The 21,642-nt window shown below is 37.0% G+C and overlaps 1 protein-coding gene across 1 annotated transcript; it reads left to right on the top strand.

Moving 5' to 3' along the window:
- The first annotated feature begins 236 nt into the window (after positions 1-236).
- ubfd1 (ubiquitin family domain containing 1) lies at positions 237-19,797 on the top strand. Its single transcript, XM_088612758.1, has 7 exons — positions 237-357; positions 1,319-1,597; positions 2,032-2,240; positions 3,376-3,441; positions 3,870-3,975; positions 5,059-5,141; positions 17,481-19,797. The coding sequence occupies exons 1-7, from the start codon at positions 342-344 to the stop codon at positions 17,589-17,591; spliced, it is 870 nt and encodes a 289-aa protein (XP_088468884.1). The 5' UTR covers positions 237-341; the 3' UTR covers positions 17,592-19,797.
- The last annotated feature ends 1,845 nt before the right edge of the window (positions 19,798-21,642 follow it).

The following is a 21,642-nucleotide window of genomic DNA, read 5'->3' as shown; positions in this document are numbered from 1 at the left end:
TTGTAATACTAACAAATATACATCTTGAAAGCATTGCGTTGATAAAAAAATGTATAGAACTGCATCGTCATCGACTTCATAAAGGCTTTTTTATAATGTGCTTCTCTCCTTTATTAAATTATTGTTACAACAACATGCACATATCGAACAAAAATCAAACGCCATACTCTTAATCGTTGTTTTCGAGACGAATGCTTTGTTGTTGTAAATACACTGAAGAACAGTGAGTGATTTCTGAACTTTTAAAAGCAGCGCCGGGTTGCTACGGAAGCCCGTCAGCTCGAGCTGGAGAGGCACGCAGGTTTCCCAGCAGGCTCCCCGCGTTATTGTACACAATCATCATGGCGTCGCAGGATGGTGGGTACAGAGAGAATATGGATTTTTATACCGTTACAACAACCCTAGCGTTTTCCTGCTTTTATTTGACATACGCGTAACGTTGTATAACTTATACCGATTAACCTGATGGGTGTGTAGCCAGCCAATCGTTTATCATGATAATTTTGTAGGCGATGTAACACTCTGTGGTCGCTTACGTTACAGAGCAGAAGGGGGTTATGTAAGTTCTTCACTAAAAAACAAAAAAGAAAAAAAGAAACCACGGTCTCTCTCTATATCTTTCGAGGTGAAAATATGTAGGTTGGACAGTTTGTCATGTCCTGTTGGTGTCATGTTGGAATGTTTTGTTTGAAAATCATGAGATTGATTTGAACAGGGTGCAGCTGTCATTGCTAAATGCAAGTGATACAAAAATACCCTTGTTAGTCATCGTAGCCCAAAGCCAGGCTGGCGGTGTTAATGAAACTGCAGTTTCTTTAAGTTAACCAAGAGTTATACATTCAGTCATACAGTAAATAAGTTTGTAATTTCAATGCAGTATGACTTATTTTCTTAAAGGGGCAGGCAGTTACATGCTTCCAATATTGGGCTGGTTTTGATATGTTGTTTTTTAATTCTAACTTTGTGTAAAAGTTTACACTTGGCAATACTGTACAGGTGATGGAGGACACGCAGAAAAGACGAATTTTTCACCGAAGTTGTGAGTGAAAAGGCGTATATAATATGTAGTTTTACGTTTTACGTATAACTGACAGGGAGGAGTATCAGTGCATATCAGTATCAACACGTTACATACATGAAGCGAGTAAACTAGTGTTTTAAAATCCTGTAGAAAAAATAGAGCTGGGGGTTTCTGCAGCGGTTAGCTGCCTTGTGAATGAGTCTGCAGTACTGCTTAAGTTCAAGTTTAACTGCGGAAGCAGCAATGCAGTGTTGCTCTGTTCTTAGTTAAATGCTTATGTTTCTCTTTGCGTTGAAGGGGGTGAAAGTATGATGCAAACTGGTGCCAGTCCCATGAAGGAGCCGGTGGCGTACGGAAAAGCCGGTGACGGGGATGCCGAGGCCGCTGAACAAGCATCGCAATCACATGGGGAAAACTCCACAGCTCAGGGCTCTGCCGTCAGCAACGGGAGCGACAACGATGATGGGAAAGAAATGGTAGAGTTGAAAATTATCTGGAACAAGAACAAGTACGATTTAAAAATTCCCCTCGATGGCACTGGAGCCAGTCTAAAAGAGAGAATTCACTCGCTTACAGGTAAGCATTCCTCTACAAAAAGTCCTGTAGTATAGCTTTATGGCAAAGACGTTATTTTGACAACAACTGCGGGGTGAATTTTTGAGGCTGTTACTATATGCTGCATTTCTTCTCACATTAAATATTTTGAGTAAAGATTAAGGTAAAAAGATACACATTTACATCTGCTTGATAATTTATCACCCTCAGTTATTACCAGTGTCCTCTCCAGTGACTTACCCTTCAAAACTTTTTTTTTGTTTTTCTGATTGGTTGCAGCTGTTTGGTTGTACTGTAATACTGCAGTCTGTCAGCTTCAGATTGTTCAAGGAGCTTCCTTTTTAATGTGTGTTTATGAATTATTTTGTCTAATAGTGATTTGAGTTAAGAATCCCAAGTTAGTGTATGAAGTTCAGTACACCTTTTTTTTAAATGGTGTTTGTTTGTCTCTGTAGGTCTTCCCCCTGCTATGCAAAAAGTGATGTATAAAGGACTGCTGCCAGAAGACAAGACCCTGCGTGAAATTAAAGTAACAAATGGTGCAAAAATAATGGTAGTAGGATCTACCATAAATGATGTTTTAGCAGTGAATACACCTAAGGAAGTCATTCAGCAAGATGTAAAAGCAGAGGAAAATAAAAAGGAACCTTTGTGTCGGCAAAAGGTGAGTTTTTATAAAACAGCATCTCATTACATAAGGGGCTGAACCTTATTGGGTGGAAAAATAGTACAATTTAGTTTTTTTTGCACAGCAGTTTGGTCCATTTCAGGCTTTTCAAGCTGCATGTGTACTGATAGTAATGAAAATACTTGATGTCTTTATTCAAGCATTAAAGCAATGTAGAACATCATAAATAAAAAATAAGTTGATGTACAGTACTACTAAAACATTGCATGATGCACAAATTGGAGTAGAATAGTATACAAAGATGTGGATATGGAGAAAAGTATAGTCTTTAAATGCACGGTGTTCAGTAAGTGAAGAAAACAATGCAAACTACAAGACGCATAAGTTAAAACACTATCATACGATCTCAAGGTGCTGTCTGATCTGGTAGGCCTTGATCTTGAACTTTTTAGTAGTGAAAGATCTGTAGACAAACTCTAACCACTGCCAAACTATGTATAAGTATAGGTTATGAAAACCCTTTCCGAATGTTAATTGTTTTGCATCCCTCCCCACATCATCAGCCTTTTGCTCAGTCCATCTAATGGCAGAGTTCATCCCTAATTAGGTGGGTTAAACCAAATCTGGATCTCAGATTGCTCACACTGTAACCTGCTCATTCTTAGCGTGAAGGTACTGAAATATTATTACAACTATCACATCTTGCAGTGCAAACTTCCTCAAAGTTCCATGCTTGAAGTATCAGATACAAGCTTATTGACGAGAACCAGCAGATTGTAAAACATAAAAATAAACTGCAGTGTGATCCAGTCCGTTTCCCATGGTTTCAAAAAGCACAATATTATTACTCCAAACAAATCAAGGTACAGTATTTTTCAGAGAATAGCAGTGCTCGATTATATTTATAGGCCATATTATAAAGTAGTAAGATTGTGTGCACATCAAGTAATGGAACAGGTAATGGTTCTATATAGGATTTATGGCGGAGAACAATCGGATGTACAATAAATGATCATTCACCCATTTTTTAACCACTTACTTCAGTTGAGGGTTGTGGTGGTAAATTACACAACTTTAAATAACTGTCCCCAATGTAATGTAACACAACTGTATGTTATGTTTTGCTACATACCTTTGATTAGGGAAAGATTAACACCTGCCATTCTTTCAGCAACACAGAAAAGTGCTGGACAAAGGGAAACCGGAGGATATAATGCCATCCATAAAAGGAACAAAGGTAAGTTGAAAAGATTTGGAGTGCATCGTGAGCTATGTAAACTCCATATCTATAGTAAAATTGTTTTGGCTTTTTTTGTATGTTTGTAAGGGAGAAGTTTACTGATTTTAAAATATCTATCTCAGTACTAGAGCTGGTTTTCAGCTTCATTTTAATTTAATTGAAATGTAATTTTAATTTAAGGAGATTTCTCGCTCTGGAAAGTAGATATACAGAATAAAGGCATGTTAGATTTGATGTTTTGTGTAAGGATTATTTTTGTACTTTGCAAAAGAGCAATAGATCAGCACTCTTTATGTCAGTTGTTTAGAAGTGTTACAGAAAACTGGCTCTTATTCTGTTCCGTGGTGAGAGAAGCTGTATTAGTGTTGCAGTTACTTTACATTCATAATTGATGAACAGCTGCTGATTCCTGGTCTGTTCCACAGGAGCGCTTGCCAACAGTGCCTTTATCTGGAATGTACAACAAATCAGGTGGAAAAGTGAGGCTCACGTTTAAACTTGAACAAGACCAGCTCTGGATTGGAACCAAGGGTGAGAACATCTTGTATGGCTGAGCTTCATTGCCCAGCAAGAGTCCTCAGTTTTACCTTGAAAATACTTTTTTTTTGTAATATTAGAATGATCATAATCAGACAAACTTATAAAGGCATAAATTCTGTTTTCTGCCAAGTGCATCTTAAAGAGCGTTGATTACTTTCCTTGAGCTGGATTTGAAAGTAACGTAAGATGACATCCTGTTTGTATCTTACTGGAATGGCATTCTTTTGAGCACTTGTGGTAACAGGTAAAATGATCTTAAATGCAGTTTTTTTAATGTTGGAGGCTGGGCAAGCTTTAGTGGTAGTTTGCAGAAATAACTAATATTGTTTCTTCTGAATTTCAGCAGTGTTGTTTTTATGGTATTTTCAAACTTTAGAGATAATACATCAAATCTGCTTCAAATGTACTGCTGCTACAAACAGGCAACTGAGTTAGTGTTCCCTGTTTGTGATGCAGTGGTTTTGGGGAGGTAGTGGACTGCAGGTGATTTTTTTGTCTTTTATATTAAGTTGATGTATAATAATATCTAAATTTTAAATGTTGCTGCTGTAGGCTTTTCTGTTGCAACTGTAGTGCAAGAGGGTTTAAATCCAATGTTAATATGTTCTTGTGGGGAACTCGCAACAAATATAAATACCTTCTGAATAATGTCTGAGATTTACTGTGTGATTTAGAGTTGAAGCATGTTGGAAAGCTTACAGATGAGAGTTCATTTTTCTTCTTTCTGTCATTATGTGATTAGTCATTTATTGACCCAGAAATTCAATCCACACACCTCTTGAAAAATTTCAAAGAATCCAATTCTTCACCAAAAGCCCCTTTCTGTTAAGAAATACCCCTTATTTTAATTTCTAAATGCAGTTCTTCCTAATTTCTATTGCCTTTTCTGTATCATTGTCCAGCTGATTCTGAATTAGACTTCTGGAGTGATTTAATACTTCAAATATTTGATTTAATTTAGATCCTTTGTCATCTCCTTTGTGTGAGACTAATACGGGACTGCTTTGTGAATTGCATGCATAACATGACCTGGAATATTACAAGCTTTGTAAACTACTGTTAATTTTCCCACAGAGAGAACAGAGAAGATCCCAATGGGCTCAATCAAGAACGTGATTACTGAACCTATTGAAGGGCATGAAGACTATCACATGATGGTAAGTGTTTTATTTTGTTGACCTATCACTTTTGTTGACTAAAACCTAAAGTTCTGAAATTGATTTTATCGCTCAGTTTTAAATCCAGAGAGCCTTTTTATTTTTTATCTTGTATTTCTCATTTAAATGAGTACAGTAGGCTCAATGAAATTAAGCACATTAAGAGCAAAGGAAAGCCCCATAAAACAGATGGGTCACTTGAGGAATGTGTCAAGGTGTCAGTTTAAATCTACAGTGTTCCATTGACTGTGTCCATGTACTTGCTCATATTAATTTTGCATGTTGTGGTGTGCTTTTGGTAACTGGGATTGTAGGGGCTTGAATTGCTAAGTGATTTGCTGCTTCCCTTCTAATCATACTGCTGTGCGAACAGGTAGCAATTCTAAGTTGGTGAGATAATAAGAAAAGTAATTGTTTACAACCTTTTAAAAAAAAAAGTTTAACCATTGACAATTGTTCATAAAGTCTCCCTTTCAGCCAGTAAATCAACATTGTTTGAGATTCTGTAATTGAAATCCTACAACTCCCAAAGCTTTTTATTCAAGCATTTTAACTCTGGATTAGCTGATAAGCATGATGTAATTAATGGAACTATTCTTGGGTGCTTTTCCAAGAGAAATTTAGTGTCATAAGGATAGGAAGTGCTTAAACAATACCATATGTTGTATCTGTGATTTCGAATTAAGGAAAACCACAATACTACTGCATCTCCAGCAGCCATGTCACCCTGCAACTCACAACTGGCAACCCACTGAAGCTAAGCAGGTGTGAGCCTGGTCAGTACCTGGATGGGAGACGTCCTCTTCCAGCAGCAACCTTAGTTTTTCCCAGGAGTTGGTGGGGCCAGCTGGGGGAGCTCACCCTGCAGTCTATTTTGGTCCTAATGCCTCAGTATAGTGATGGGGACACTATACTATAAAAAGGTGCCGTCCTTCGGATGAGACATAAAACCGAGGTCCTGACTCTGTGGTCATTAAAAATCCCAGGGTGTTTCTCGAAAAGAGTAGGGGTGTTTCTCATTGGCCCTTACCTATCATGGCCTCCTAATAATCCCCATTGTGATGTGTGGTGAGCTTTCTGGCACACTATGGCTGCTGTCGCATCATCCAGGTGGATGCTGCACATTGGTAGTGGTGGAGGGGAGTCCCCATTACCTGTAAAGCGCTTTGAGTGGAGTGTGCAGAAAAGCGCTATACAGTGCCTTGCGAAAGTATTCGGCCCCCTTGAACTTTTCAACCTTTTGCCACATTTCAGGCTTCAAACATAAAGATATAAATTTTTTATTTTATGTGAAGAATCACCAACAAGTGGGACACAATTGTGAAGTGGAACGAAATCTATTGGATTTTTGAAACTTTTTTAACTAATAAAAAAATGAAAAGTGGGGCGTGCAAAATTATTCGGCCCCTTTACTTTCAGTGCAGCAAACTCACTCCAGAAGTTCAGCGAGGATCTCTGAATGATCCAATGTTGTCCTAAATGACTGATGGTGATAAATAGAATCCACCTGTGTGTAATCAAGTCTCTGTATAAATGCACCTGCTCTGTGATAGTCTCAAGGTTCTGTTGAAAGCGCAGAGAGCATCATGAAGACCAAGGAACACACCAGGCAGGTCCGTAATACTGTTGTGGAGACGTTTAAAGCCGGATTTGGATACAAAAAGATTTCCCAAGCTTCAAACATCCCAAGGAGCACTGTGCAAGCAATCATCTTGAAATGGAAGGAGTATCAGACCACTGCAAATCTACCAAGACCTGGCCGTCCCTCTAAACTTTCAGCTCAGACAAGGAGAAGACTGATCAGAGATGCAGCCAAGAGGCCCATGATCACTCTGGATGAACTGCAGAGAACTACAGCTGAGGTGGGAGAGTCTGTCCATAGGACAACAATCAGTCTTACACTGCACAAATCTGGCCTTTATGGAAGAGTGGCAAGAAGAAAGCCATTTCTCAAAGATATCCATAAAAAGTCTCGTCTAAAGTTTGCCACAAGCCACCTGGGAGACACCCCAAACATGTGGAAGAAGGTGCTCTGGTCAGATGAAACCAAAATCGAACTTTTTGGCCACAATGCAAAACGATATGTTTGGCGTAAAAGCAACACAGCTCATCACCCTCAACACACCATCCCCACTGTCAAACATGGTGGTGGCAGCATCATGGTTTGGGCCTGCTTTTCTTCAGCAGGGACAGGGAAGATGGTTAAAATTGAGGGGAAGATGGATGCAGCCAAATACAGGACCATTCTGGATGAAAACCTGTTGGAGTCTGCAAAAGACCTGAAACTGGGACGGAGATTTATCTTCCAACAAGACAATGATCCCAAACATACAGCAAAATCTACAAAGGAATGGTTCACAAATAAACGTATCCAGGTGTTTGAATGGCCAAGTCAAAGTCCAGACCTGAATCCAATCGAGAATCTGTGGAAAGAGCTGAAAACTGCTGTTCACAAACGCTCTCCATCCAACCTCACTGAGCTCGAGCTGTTTTGCAAGGAAGAATGGGCAAGAATTTCAGTCTCTCGATGTGCAAAACTGATAGAGACATACCCCAAGCGACTTGCAGCTGTAATCGCAGCAAAAGGTGGCTCTACAAAGTATTAACGCAAGGGGGCCGAATAATTTTGCACGCCCCACTTTTCATTTTTTTATTAGTTAAAAAAGTTTCAAAAATCCAATAGATTTCGTTCCACTTCACAATTGTGTCCCACTTGTTGGTGATTCTTCACATAAAATAAAAAATTTATATCTTTATGTTTGAAGCCTGAAATGTGGCAAAAGGTTGAAAAGTTCAAGGGGGCCGAATACTTTCGCAAGGCACTGTATAAGTGTAAGCAATTATTATGATTATTATTAATTATTTCAGTGTAGTTTAAGTTGTGGGTCCATCTGTGATTGAATTCCAAGGACCCAAAAATAGATACAATTTTTCTGAAGAACTTTTACACTAAACTTTCAAGGTACCGAAAGAGTAGCTACTGTCACCTCTCAAACATATATTACTATTACAGAGAGAGTACAAAACATAAGGGACGTCATCCTAATATTGTGTTGTACCCCCTTTTGCCCTCAGTCTCAATTTGTTGGGGCATTGACTCAAAAGGTGTCGAAAGTATTCCACAAGGTTCCACCAAGACTTCCACAGTGGTGTTGAGTTGGCTGGTAGTGGATCTCTACTCTGAATAGCTTGTTCCATCTCGTCCCTCAGATGTTCAGTTGGTTTGCGATCTGGTGAGTGGGCAGGCCATTGCATGTTCATAGAACAATCTTTGCGTTATGGCACAGGACATTATCCTGCTGAAACAATCCATTCGTAGATGGATACACTGCTGCCATGAAGGGATGCACCTGATTGGCAATGATATTCAGATATCCTGTGCATCATCAGACCGTCTGCTGATATGCTCATCAAATGAGCTGTTTTCCACCACTGACCTGCCATTGGCTGTATTTTGGGTGGTGGGCCATTCCAGATACACACAGGACACTGTTTAGCGTAGAAAAACCCAGCAGCAGTGCAGTTATTGACACACTCAAAGCAGTGCACCTGGTACCTAATATCATACCTTTTTCAAAGACACTTAAATATTTTTTTCTTGTCCATTCTCCCTCACATGCGCAATCCATGTCTCAGTTGTCTCAAGAAAGAAAAGAAAAATCCTTCTTTAGCCTGTCTCCTCCCCCTCATCTACACTGTTTAAGTGGATTTAATAGTTTAATTCAATTAGGGATTATATCTTTAACCCTTTCAGTCTAATTTGTTTTAGGAATACATTTTTATTAAAATTAATTGCTGCCAATAATTACCAGTACTACCAGTACTATTTCTGAAATAGTTAAAGGTTTTAATAAAAAAAAGTACTGCAGACATGGTTTTGTCACAAGCTGTGGAACAATAAGATATTACAACCATAAGACATGTCGCAGTCACAGAAATTTCAAGGTACCTAAACTTATATACTGAGGTCTAATGGTATATAAGCCTATGTGGTAACCCTGCACAAACCAATACAATTACACGAAAAGGCTCCATTCCTTGGATGAAACAGAAAACTGAGGTCCTGACTCTCTTTAAACCCTTGCAAAGAGTCCTGGGTACATTTCCCCCTGGCCTTTACCAATCAGTACTGCCCAACAGGCAGACATCAAATTTCACTTAATGCTGATGATCGTATATTGCTTTTTCTGATATTTCAAGTTAAATTCTTAAGTCTTAAACCTGTTTGAGAACTAGACTGTCTGTTAAATAAATTGGGTTTTAAAGTTGTCCTTACTTTTGAACAAATTTGTAAAGAGAATGTGAATGCTGGTTCCTGAATTAATTTAAAGCTTTTCTGACAAAATGGTTTTCTTTACAAATTATATACTTATGGTAGAATAATCATTAAAAAATAAATATACTTGGTCATATTAATTTCTAATTTTCTGCATTTCTCTAAAAATGTGCACACAAGGTAATCAATTTTAAACTGGCACCACAAATATACACAACACCATGCCAACAGCTCTCTTCCCTCTCTGATTTACCTGATTTCAGAGTATACCCGATAACTCCTTAGACATGTTTGTGGCATGTGATTTTTTTTTTTAGACTGACTAGTAGGACTTTGTCACGAATGATTTTCATGTTAATGTCAATCTTTATGCATTGTGTTGTTTCTAAGTAACTACAGCCAAAAACATGTTTTTTTACAGAGTTGGTTGAAGACTGATACCTTTAAATCACATTAAATCTCATTTATGTGCAGAATGTTTTCTGGTGGAAAGAAGTACAACTAAATTACATTTTGCTTGTGCAAAACTTGTTTGCTGTAGTCCGATGCCTTTTTTTGTATATAGAGTAGGGTCTCGAAATCTGCAAATTTAACAATAGCAAATTAGCTTTTTTTTGATTCAGTCTGACTGAAGGGGTCTTGTATAGAACAAGAGCAGAGCAGGATGAAAGCTAGCTGGAGATTGTTAACTGCAGCTTTCAAATAACTGTTTAGGATTGTGAGACGAATCTAACTAATGAGTGACCCTCTCCCTGCTTCCTGCTCAAGTACCCACTACCCAGCATCTATAGCTCAACATGGCATTGCTTTTATATTGTAACAAAAACTCCAGATTTTGTGTTGGCGTTGAGGGAACTGACAGGCTGGAGATGACTTTACAGTCTCTCTGACAGTTTTGTAGTATGTCTCATTACAGTGGGGTGTGCTAATCATGGAGGCGGAGAAATCAAGTGCACAGAGGAGGGATTCAGGTTATTTATTTTAATTGATTTAAAAATAAATATTTTAGAGAACAAAACAAAAACATTTTACATATAAACCATCATTATTTAGCCTTACTTTTACAGTACACATTCGACTATACATCACAAGCACAAATTGTCTATTCCTGTTTGTTCCCCTAGTATTTTACAATTATATCACTTTTAACAATACTATATACATTCAAAATGAGGAAGATGTATACATTTCTGAATATGAAAAGGGAGGAGACTATATAAATGTACCTTATTAACATTCAGTTATTTTGTATCTCAACAAACTCTGACCTTAAAGGTTTAATGTACTGAACCCATCTAGACCAATATTTGACACATTTTTTCATTTGTAATTTTAGTGAAAATGTTATTTTTTCCATTATATCTATTTCCTTTATTAATTCAATCCAATCATTCATTGTTGGTAAATCTGGGAGAAGCCACTTTCTTGTTATAACTTTCTTCCATACTGATAAGGATTCCAAACAAATATTTGTCAGTTCCCCTCCAATCAAAATCCAGTTTGCCAAAATATAAAGCGTCAACTGTAAAGGGTACATTCCTTTCAAATATAGTTTCCAGGGCCTCATGTAACCCCTTCCAGAAAAGCCTTATTTTAGGGCAGTTCCAGAATATATACCAATGATCACTTTGGTTTCCGCACTGTCTCCAGCATTGAAAGTCCCCAGTATGGTGTGCCTTCTGACTCAGAGTAATGAAAAATCGAACAATGTTTTTCCAGCAAAACTCTCCATAAATCTCCATTGAATTTCACAAATTTTAAGCCACTCTTCATTCGATATTCCAACTTCACTTTCTTTCACCCATTTATCTTTTATATACTCTGTAGAAAATAATTTCTTTTCCATAAAAACTTTATATAATCTAGATATAATACCTTTACTTAATTCTGATTTGTAGGCATCTGTAACTACTTTCACTACCCCATCATTAACAATATCTAAATCTCCCCTTATAATCTCCTTTTTAAAATAGTGGCGCATTTGAAGACTGAATCATATCCATTTAATAATGGATATGAATCAGTCTTCAAATGCGCCACTATTTTAAAAAGGATATTATAAGGAGCAGCCATATCACCCTGCAACTCACAACTGGCAGCCCACTGAAGCTCAGCAGGTGTGAGCCTGGTCAGTACCTGGATAGGAGACCTCCTGGGAAAAACTAAGGTTGCTGCTGGAAGAGGTGTTAGTGGGGCCAGCAGGGGTCACTCACCCTGTGGTCTATGTGGGTCCTAATGCCCCAGTACAGTGATGGGGACACAATACTGTAAACAGGCGCCGTCCTTCGGATGAGACGTAAAACCGAGGTCCTGACTCTCTGTGGTCATTAAAAATGCCAGGGTGTTTCTCGAAAAGAGTAGGGGTGTAACCCCGGCATCCTGGCCAAATTTCCCATTGGCCCATATCAATCATGGCCTCCTAATAATCCCCCTCTATGAATTGGCTTCATTACTCTGCTCTCCTTCCCACTGATAGCTGATGTGTGGTGAGTGTTCTGGCGCACTATGGCTGCCGTCGCATCATCCAGGTGGGTGCTGCACATTGGTGGTGGTGGAGGGAGTCCCCATTACCTGTAAAGCGCTTTGAGTGGATTGTCCAGAAAAGCGCTATATAAGTGTAAGCAATTATTATAATTATTATTATTATTATATTACAAAATGCAGTTATTCCATTTGTGATTCAAATTTTAAATCTATTATCCACTTTATTTGGTTTAAACTCTGTATCATAGGCGCACCATCTGAGTATCCTTATCGCTTCACCTAAATGATACTCTTTTGTAATCGTATTCCATGTCCTTAGTTGAAACCTTATTCATGGACTGAATATTTTTTGAGTAATTTTGTCTAAATTCCTATTACCTAATAATGCCTGAATTGGGGGGCTGTTTACAAGGGATAATTCAATATCTTTCCACCTAGCTTGACATTCTGGATTACAAGAATTAATGAGAGGTTTAATATGAGATGCATAATAATAATCTTTCAAATGTGGTGAAGCCAAACCCCCTTTATCTTTTGAAAGCTGCAATGTTTTGAATCTAATTCTAGTTTTTCTCCCTGCCAAATAAACCTAGAAGTCATATTATCCCATTCTGAAAATTGTTTTGCAGAGACTTTTACGGGGAGAGCTTGAAATAGGAAGAGTAATCAAGGCAGTAGATTCATTTTTACAGATTCAATTCTAGAAATAAAACTCCTAAAAGGGATTAGGTTCCATTTCAGTATATCTTCTTTAGTTTTAGTTATAAAGGGTCCATAATTAATTGTTTCTAATGTAGAAATATCTTTTGGTAAATAGACTCCTAGATATCTCAGTGAACTTTGGTCCCACTTAAGGTGGTATTTGCTTTTTAAAAAATCAGAAGGGTTGTAATTAAAGGTTAGGAATTTGGGTTTTTTGAACATTTAACTTATAGCCTGCTAGCAAGCCAAAGCTATCTAAGAGTTTCATTAGTACTAGAAATGAACTATTGGGATCCTCCCGATATAACAAAACATAATCTGCGTACAGTGCTATCTTGTGTTCATTCCTTTTAGTTTACCTTTTAGTTTGCTATTTTGTCGTATCCACTGGGCTAGTGGCTCTATATGTAGAGCAAAAAGCAATGGAGACAAAGGGGAGCCTTGTCTAGTCTCTCGTTCTAAAGTTATACTAGCAGATAAATAACCATTTATTTTAATTTGTGCCGTTGGTCTATCATATAAGGTTGGAATACCTTTGATAATATTTTCCACAAAAACCAAACCTACCTAAGACCCTATAGAGGTATTTCCAACTAACAGAGTCAAAAGCTTTCTCAGCATCTAGGCTCATCAAATAAGCTTCTAAATTATATTGTTGAATATGGTTCATGATATGCAATGTGCGTCGAATGTTATCATGGGTTTGTCTATCTTGACTAAACCCTGTTTGATCATAGTGTATCAAATGAGGAAGAATCTTTTCAATTTGTTTAGCCAGTATTGCTGTATAAATTTTATAATCCACATTAAGGAGTGAGATTGGTCTGAATGATCCACAATCTAATCTATCTTTCTCCTCTTTAGGGATAACTGAGATGATAGCCTCTCTCCATGATGGGGGCATTTTTCCATCAATTAATGCTGAGTTACCCATCAATTAATGCTTAGTTACAAGCAGAAAGAAGATTTGGTATTAATTCTGCTTGGAAGGTTTTATACTATTCTGAATTAAAACCATCAGTATCAGGTGATTTATTAGCTCTGAGGCTCATAATTACTTAATTCAATTCTTCTGGTGTTATCGTTGCTTTTTTAATATTATTTTGATCTTCCGTAAGAGTTGGTAAACCAAGAGATTCCAAAAAGCATCCATCTTTTCTTCACTTTTTGAATGGGGTTGTGTATATAGTTTTCTGTAAATTTGTCATTTGTAAAAGTGTTTTGGATTTCTTCCCATTTATATAATACACTATTACAGTTCTGGTCCCTTATTTTATATATTGTATAATCGGTCTGTTGGTTTTTTAATTTTCTTGCCAACAGCTTTAGTGTTTTTGACCCTGACTCGTAATATTTTTGTCTCGTAAATATAATTTAAAAAAAATTTCCTGAGACATCTATTTTGTTTCTAATCTTTATTTTTTGCATGTTTTTTTGAATCCTGTTTTTCTTGATGTTTTTTCTCCAACTCTTTTAACTTTATATTCAGATTAGATAATTGTAGTTGCTTTACCTTCTTCTTATGACTGCTCAGAGCAATAATTTTCCCCCTTACAACTGCTTTTAATGTGTCCCATATCATCTCTGGTCACACTTCCCCATTATCATTCTCCTCCAAAAATATTTTTATTTCTTGTTTTATCTGTGCTTTATATTGTGGATCGTTTAAAAGACTGGAGTTCATCCTCCATGTTGTATTTCCACGATTATTACTTAATCGTATGGACAATGACATAGGAGCGTGGTCTGAAAAATCAATTCTACCAATATTGCAATGTTGAATCCTATCCTATATACTGAAAGAGGGAAGGAATAGTCAGTTTAATCTCACCCACTTGGATAGAAATCTCTCCAAAGATATCTTATTCCCATTTCCCCCATCAGTACATTAATCTTTTTATGCAATGACTCAGCCTTCTGAGAAGATATATTTGTAGAATCAAGCCTGGGGTTAAGACACACATTCCAATCACCTCCACAAATCAGTATCCCTTGTGTATTAGCCATCAAGACTAACATTTTTTTATAAAAATTAAAATCACTACCAGGTTGGTCATATACATTAAGTAACGTTAGTAATTTCCCTTCCATTTTTCCCAATACTAATGCATATCTCCCCTCCTTGTCTTTAACTTCTGTAAGCAACTCAAATCAAACCTTTTGAGATCAGTATAGCCACACCTCTCCTATGTCCAGATTTATATGAGGAGAAATAGATTTAATACATAAAAAAAACAATTTAAGCCCATTCTTTCTTCATTTTAGAGAAAATCTTACTTCTCTTAATAGGGTTAAGTACTCCATTAACATTAAATGTAGCTATTTTAAGGTCTTGCTTGGACATATTTTATGTAAATGGTAGAACTTTCAAACTTTTTCCCATAAGACATATGTTTCATTTTGTTAAACATCCTCTTCCCATCAGTTTTCTCTAATAATGCCTCACAAACAAAAAACACAATAAACAAAAACATTAACCAAACAATCTTAAACAAAACTGTATACATCTCCGTCTCATTCACAGTACTTCTTCTAACTGGGGTACTTTTAAAACGAACCCTGTATGGGCTTCTCTTTTTTTTTTTAAAAAAAGGAAAGTCTGTTAGGGAAATCCTCCTTCTCTTCTGGAGGAGGGCCCTTAAGCAGGTGGCGTGATGGCACATCCAAATTTTCCTAAACTTATCCGAAAGAAAAAAAGAGTGTAACCAGAGAAATAAAAAAATAAATAAGTCACTTTAGTCGTAGTTACCAGCTATCCCGACATTTACAAATTCTCTTAATTTGCAGGAAACTTATTCAAAATATAAATAAAAATAACAACTTAACAATTAAATCCTGACCGAATTTTAACACTGTATCAATTTACTTCAATCTTACAAGGAGGATCTCTGCCTGAAACTCTGTAGTTTCTCCTTATATTGCTGTTTCAAGGACTGGTCTTTCCCAGGGCCACCCCGTCTGCCAGCCTTCTGCCAAGTAAACAGTTGCTCAGTTGCTTCTTCCAATGTAGGCGCTGGCGGTATAACTTGAACTTTAAGTCCCCACTCTGCCATGTCCTTTTTGGCTTCCACTGCTGAATCGTATAGACAGGTAACGTCTTCATAGAACACTTGTAGCCTCGTTGGAAATTAAGTCTGAAATTTTTTTTTTTGCAATTTCAGGGTTGGCGTCAGGGCCTCTAAGTTTCAGGCACTAACGCTCTATGCGCCCTTTCAGTTCTCAGTTCCACATCCTTCGGTAAATCAAGTTCCCCCCCTCAGCAGATTTTCAAGGAAGGTGACCATGCAACGTCCCGCAGATTCTTCGAGGATTCTGTAAATCCGAATGTTTTCTCTGCTTGATCTTCCTTCCTGGTCTGTTAATTTCGTTTCCTGAAGTATTTTGTTGTTTCAGGATATTCTTTATCACAGTTTCTGTTGTTAAGACCCTTGTTTCCACTTCTTTTGTTTCCACTTCTTCCCATCCCTCTGCCTTATCCAGTCTCTTATTAACCTTGCTCAGCTCCTGTTTAATATCTGTAAGCTGCTGTTTATTGTCCCATCTGAAGTCTTTAGATTCCTGTAATATTTTCTGAAGACTGGCATCCACACCATCTTGTTCAGAACTCGCTGAGCTGCTCCGACTGCGGTCAGAAGTTGCAGTTTCGATATTTTCCGCAGTCGGTAGTTATCTCCTGCTTCTCCTGACAGCCCCTTCAGCCATAGTTATTACTTTTCAAACATAATGTAAAAAAAACATATTTTTCAGGACTTTATAACAAAATTGTAGGGAGGTGATCTGTATTACGCTGCCATTCCGGCCCACATCCTAACCAGTTATTTTTAACAGATTTTTATAAATTTATGATTACAGTTGTTTCTTTTAGTTGATCTGTGTTATATTAAATAACTTCAAGCCAAAGCATTAGCAATTTAATTACCATCTTTTTTATTATTATCATATAAGGCAGGATTACTTATGTCTTTTAACCCTGCATACTATATATACTGTGGTACATTATGCAACCGTGGACTTGGTTATATGCAAATTGAGCTATTTTCGACGGTTCTCTGCACTGAACCGTCAAGTCCCTGTCAAGACCTTACTGTGACTTTTTTTAAAGATTCTGTTTTGGTATGTTTTTAAGAAATAAAGTTCAAAATCTGAGCAGCACGGTGTTGTGGTGGTAAGCATTGCTCCCTCACAGTACTGGGCCCCTACATTCGATTCCTGGGGTGCTATCTGAATGCAGTTTGTGTTTTCTCCCGGTGTTTGCATGCCTTCCACAGTCCAAAGAGGTAGATTAATTGGCGTCTGTATAATTAGCCCTGGTGTGAGTGTGTGCTTGTCTGTGTTTGCCTTGTGATGGACTAGCATCCTATCCATGGTATGTCCTGACTTGCACTCGTTGCTTGTCAGGGAAAGCTCCTAATGCCAGTGTGACCTTGCAGAAAATAGATGGGTGGGTATTCAAAACAAAAACAAGCAAAATATTTAAATCAAGAAAGTTTGCGGTAAATTTCTCCTGGCAGCATCTCTACATTCTTCTACAGTATGAAATGCTTCTCTAGTCACAAAGAAGAATAATGAAACATCAAACAACTGTTGTCTATATGTAGAGGGATCTTGTTTCTGGACAGCAATGTACTGTAAATGCTATTCTCAATATCCTCTTCGTGACTCCAGAGCTAGCCATGAGAATGAATGCATTCTTGAGGACCTGGACATTTTTATATTTCTTCATCACAAAAAATGTACCTTAGAGCATACTGAAGTAAACTAATGACCTGAGGATATTAAAGCATACGAACAAGAATATTTAATGGAGTTGTTAATTTTATTTTTCAAAGTTTTATGACTTTTTATCCTTTTTAATATAATGTGTTTGTTTATTTCAGGCATTTCAGCTTGGTCCCACAGAAGCATCTTACTATTGGGTTTACTGGGTGCCTGCACAGTATGTAGATGCAATCAAAGACACAGTCCTTGGAAAATGGCAGTATTTTTAAATGTGCCTCCTCCCTTGACAATGAAGAGCTGGGATTTCAGACAAAACAGAACAAGAAACAACAGAACCAAAGGACATTGTGAGGAGGGAGATAACAACCAGCCATCTGTAGACGGTGCCAGAGAACTTTCAAGTTGAAACAAAGTGATATTGTATGAATGGAAAGAAGAAGGACACAAATGGAATCCAGAGACAAAATGTCTTGTCTTAGGTTTAGTTTGAAGGTCATTAAGTTGCAGTATCCCTTTTCTTGGACTGACTTCACCTTAGGCTTTATCTTTTTAGAGTAGCCCTGACTAAATACCAGTGAACCGACTGTATATAGACCACTGATTCATTTTTCTTCGCCCAGTCATTCTCAAAGTAATAAAACTATATTTAAGAAAAACATTGCCCAGGAAGATTTGTATTTACTTAAACACGGATTAAGAAAAACACAGAATAATTGCCCAAACTTGCCAAAGTTGTTTAAAAACTTGCATCTAATGTGGATGTTAGGTTTTGCACATTATGTGAGTAAAGCATATTTACAGAGCAAAACAAATCTAAGGACCAGCCATGTTATTATAACAGCCTGAATATTCTGTAAATATTCTTTCACTTACAGCTGTCAAAATAAATAGATGGGGTTAAAATACAGTATGACCAAATACACACATTGTAGGACCTTGGGAAGCACACCTTTCAAAATGGGCTAGATTTACTTGTTATGTCTTCTTTGAGTACAGGGATGCCCTGAATGATAAAACAAGTGATGAACACATTGAGGTGTAGTCACTTATTTTTTACTTTTAGGCCATGAGGCCAGATCCTGTTAAGGCCCGGGACAGGGTACAAGTATTGTACTGGTTCTGTCACCACAGGAAACACAACTAATGCTAAAATAAGAGTGCATTTTTCACATTCCCCTCATGAAGGCAGAATGTTATTTTATGAAAATGTGGTTACTGCAGTTTTGCATTCATCATGGCTGCCGTCGCATCATCCAGGTGGATGCTGCACATTGGTGGTGGTGAAAGGGAGTCCCCATTACCTGTAAAACGCTTTGAGTGGAATGTCCAGAAAAGCGCTATATAAGTGTAAGCTATTATTATTATTATTATTATTATTATTATTATTATCCTTGTCTCATCTCATCTTAATAAGGAAAAATTGGCAATAAGATCTTTAGTGATGATCTCTATGAAGCTTCAAATGTGTCAAGTAAAATACATCTTTAAGAAAACAGAACATTAATAATAGGACTGAACTTGACCCACACAAAGAAAAGCAAACTTTAAATGGATAACTTTCAGAATTAATTATTTGCTTTTCTGTGATAGTATGTGATTTTAATCTATTATAAGTCCTCTAGTACAGTCTGTATAGAATGGTTGCCACAAATACAGAATATGAAAAGTGGTGTAGTCAAATGTAGTCAAATTAAATCAAGCCTGTTGTCTTAAGACACTTTGTGAAGATGTGTGGCAGATATTTTTTTGCAGGGATTGGTAAAAGATGTTTAAACATCTCTAAAAATGCAGAAGTCATATTTACTGGAATTTCTGCAATTGAAATGTATTCACTAAGAGAAATCAGATCTATATGAAACCTAATGTTTAGCCTGTGACAAAAAGGGATATTGCAGCTTACATAGTATTGTAAACATTTAGGGAAAATAATTTTTTTGTGTCCATGCAATTATCTTTGAAGCTTTTTATTAAAAAAAAACATGTAGCAGCATGAAATCCAAGAAAGATGATTTAATTGCTCAGTGTTTCACACCTGCAGGACTTTTTCTTTTAATAGGCCAAAGAGTAACGTCTGATTTGTCACATCTTATAAAGAAGTAACGTTGCCATATGTGAGTGGTACAAGACCACTTTGTTTTCAGAACAAGGGCATTGAACCAACCTGAAAGGTCAGAGCCAGTTAATAATGTCATGGAAAACGATGCTTTCTTGTTTTTACACCTCTGATTCTAAAGTTTGCCTTCACAGAAGCAGTGTTTCATTGGCTTTTACAAAATAACAGGTAATGTCTTTCTGTTGGTTTGATCCAGTGCCACTAGATCCCAGGATCCTAAATGAAGTACATCATTGCAACTTAAATATTCATGTTGGCGTTGGTAGAAGGTCCTACCTGTAAAACAGGAAACTTTATTGTGGCTTAACAAACTTGTACTGCTGGATATTCTGGAATAAACTCCATTTGTGTTATTTTATTGATTTGTTTGGTAGAAAGCCTTGGTAATTAAAGTTTATAATTGACCTGCATTTTCCCTTTTAATCTCAGTTCTTGAATTTCAGTTCTCATATGATATTTCACATCTTTAAATACGAGTATTGACAGAGGTCAGTGTTAGTTTTATTAACCAACATCTTGGCTATGAAATATTAATATTTTATAGAATGACGTACAATCCTGTTTACAATTCCTACAGGTGGCTGAGGCTTATTGCTGCTTTAAAGGTAATTACGGTTTTTTTATCAAAGTCAAAACCAGTTACAATATTACGTTATTACTTAGGGTTATATTAATACAATTATTACTTGAAAATTAGTTTAATTTTAAATTGTGAATATTAGTCATGTTAAGTTTATAGTGAAGTTGCTGAATATAACTGGTATTTATGGCATGCTTTGAGTTATGTATGTTCATAATTCTTACAAGGGATGAAATAATAACTTTTTTAATTATTAGCTTGCAGTTAATGGTCTTTTGAAATTAAATGAATCTCTATATTGCACAGGTATAAGATGCAGAGGAAGGAACTGTGCTGGAGAATTAATGATACAAAGACCAAACTGCTACCTAAAGGTATTTGTTGGAGTTTTCTTACAGCATTGCAACACTATGGGCTCTAAATAATGATCTAGGGAAAGGTGAGATATGTTACACAGCGTTCTGCCCAAACATTATTTCTGCACTGTGTATGAGGACAAGTCATGTACAGTACAATTCACATATGTAGTGAAATTACTTCTTAATAGGTGTATGCTGCATTTTGTTTGGCTTAGTATGTAAAACTAGAGAGCTATGATGGAAATACTTCTTTTTCAGCCCTACCTAGAATGGTTTCTGATGGTATGGCCCAAGGCTTTAGAAGCAATTTAGCCACATAGCTAGAATGTTCTTCACAATATAGAGTAAATGAGAAAAGTTAAGCCATTCATTGCTCTTCCTATATATTGAGCGATTATATCATACTTTTACACTTAGCTGTAAAAGATCCCCAAATCGTCCTCCACAGCATGTCTTAGCCATCTGTTCCATTTATTGAAACTTCTATAAAATGAGATTGTTGTACTGCTCTAGTTGTTCCCTAAAGCTTTTTGTGATTTAAGAGTCCAGAACTGTATGCAGATTTTCAGATGTGATCTAATAGCATATTGCCTAATGAACCAAATGCCCACTTTTAGCATTCTGCCTGGCATAGAAAAGCGTAGAAAAATAGCAAAGCATAATTTACCTCTTTTGTGATGATTGCAAAGGTCTTGAAAATTCATTAAGTAGCCTGTTAATTTCCAGCAGGCTGTCAAAAACTTGCTTAACTAGTTTAAAGAATCTGCTCCAACCCTTAACTATTTTCCCACAGTTCACTATTTCTGTGCTACCCATGGTATAGTCACTGACCCGAACGTTAAAAACCACCATGGAATGGCACGTTGGAGCTCTGTGAGCAGCAGTTTGAATAGGTCTTAGCATGTATTCCATAGGATAGCTTGGTTGTATCATTCTTTCAAGGACTTGAGGTAGTGATGCGATTAACGGTGTGTGGGACTGAACTTTGTCATATGCCCACAAGCTGTCAGTGGAATTGAGATCTGAGTTGTTTTTTTTTGTCAGCTCTGGCAAGAGAAGTCTTCATCAGCTAAAACTAATTTGCTGTTAATGCCTTTATTTTCGTCTTCATATGCATGAAGAAGCACGGTGACTCAGCAACAAATATTACTGAATATTATACTATACTCTATCACCTACATTACCATATCCGGGTGCTTTACACATTAATTGTTAATTTCCGTGTCCAATACAAAAGTAAATTGTGAATCCTTCCTGATTCCCACAAT

This window comes from Lepisosteus platostomus, chromosome 19, assembly GCF_059453375.1.
Source record: "Lepisosteus platostomus isolate fLepPlt1 chromosome 19, fLepPlt1.hap1, whole genome shotgun sequence".
In the NCBI taxonomy this organism is placed as follows: domain Eukaryota; kingdom Metazoa; phylum Chordata; class Actinopteri; order Semionotiformes; family Lepisosteidae; genus Lepisosteus; species Lepisosteus platostomus.
This window is presented reverse-complemented; position numbering and strand designations above follow the sequence as displayed.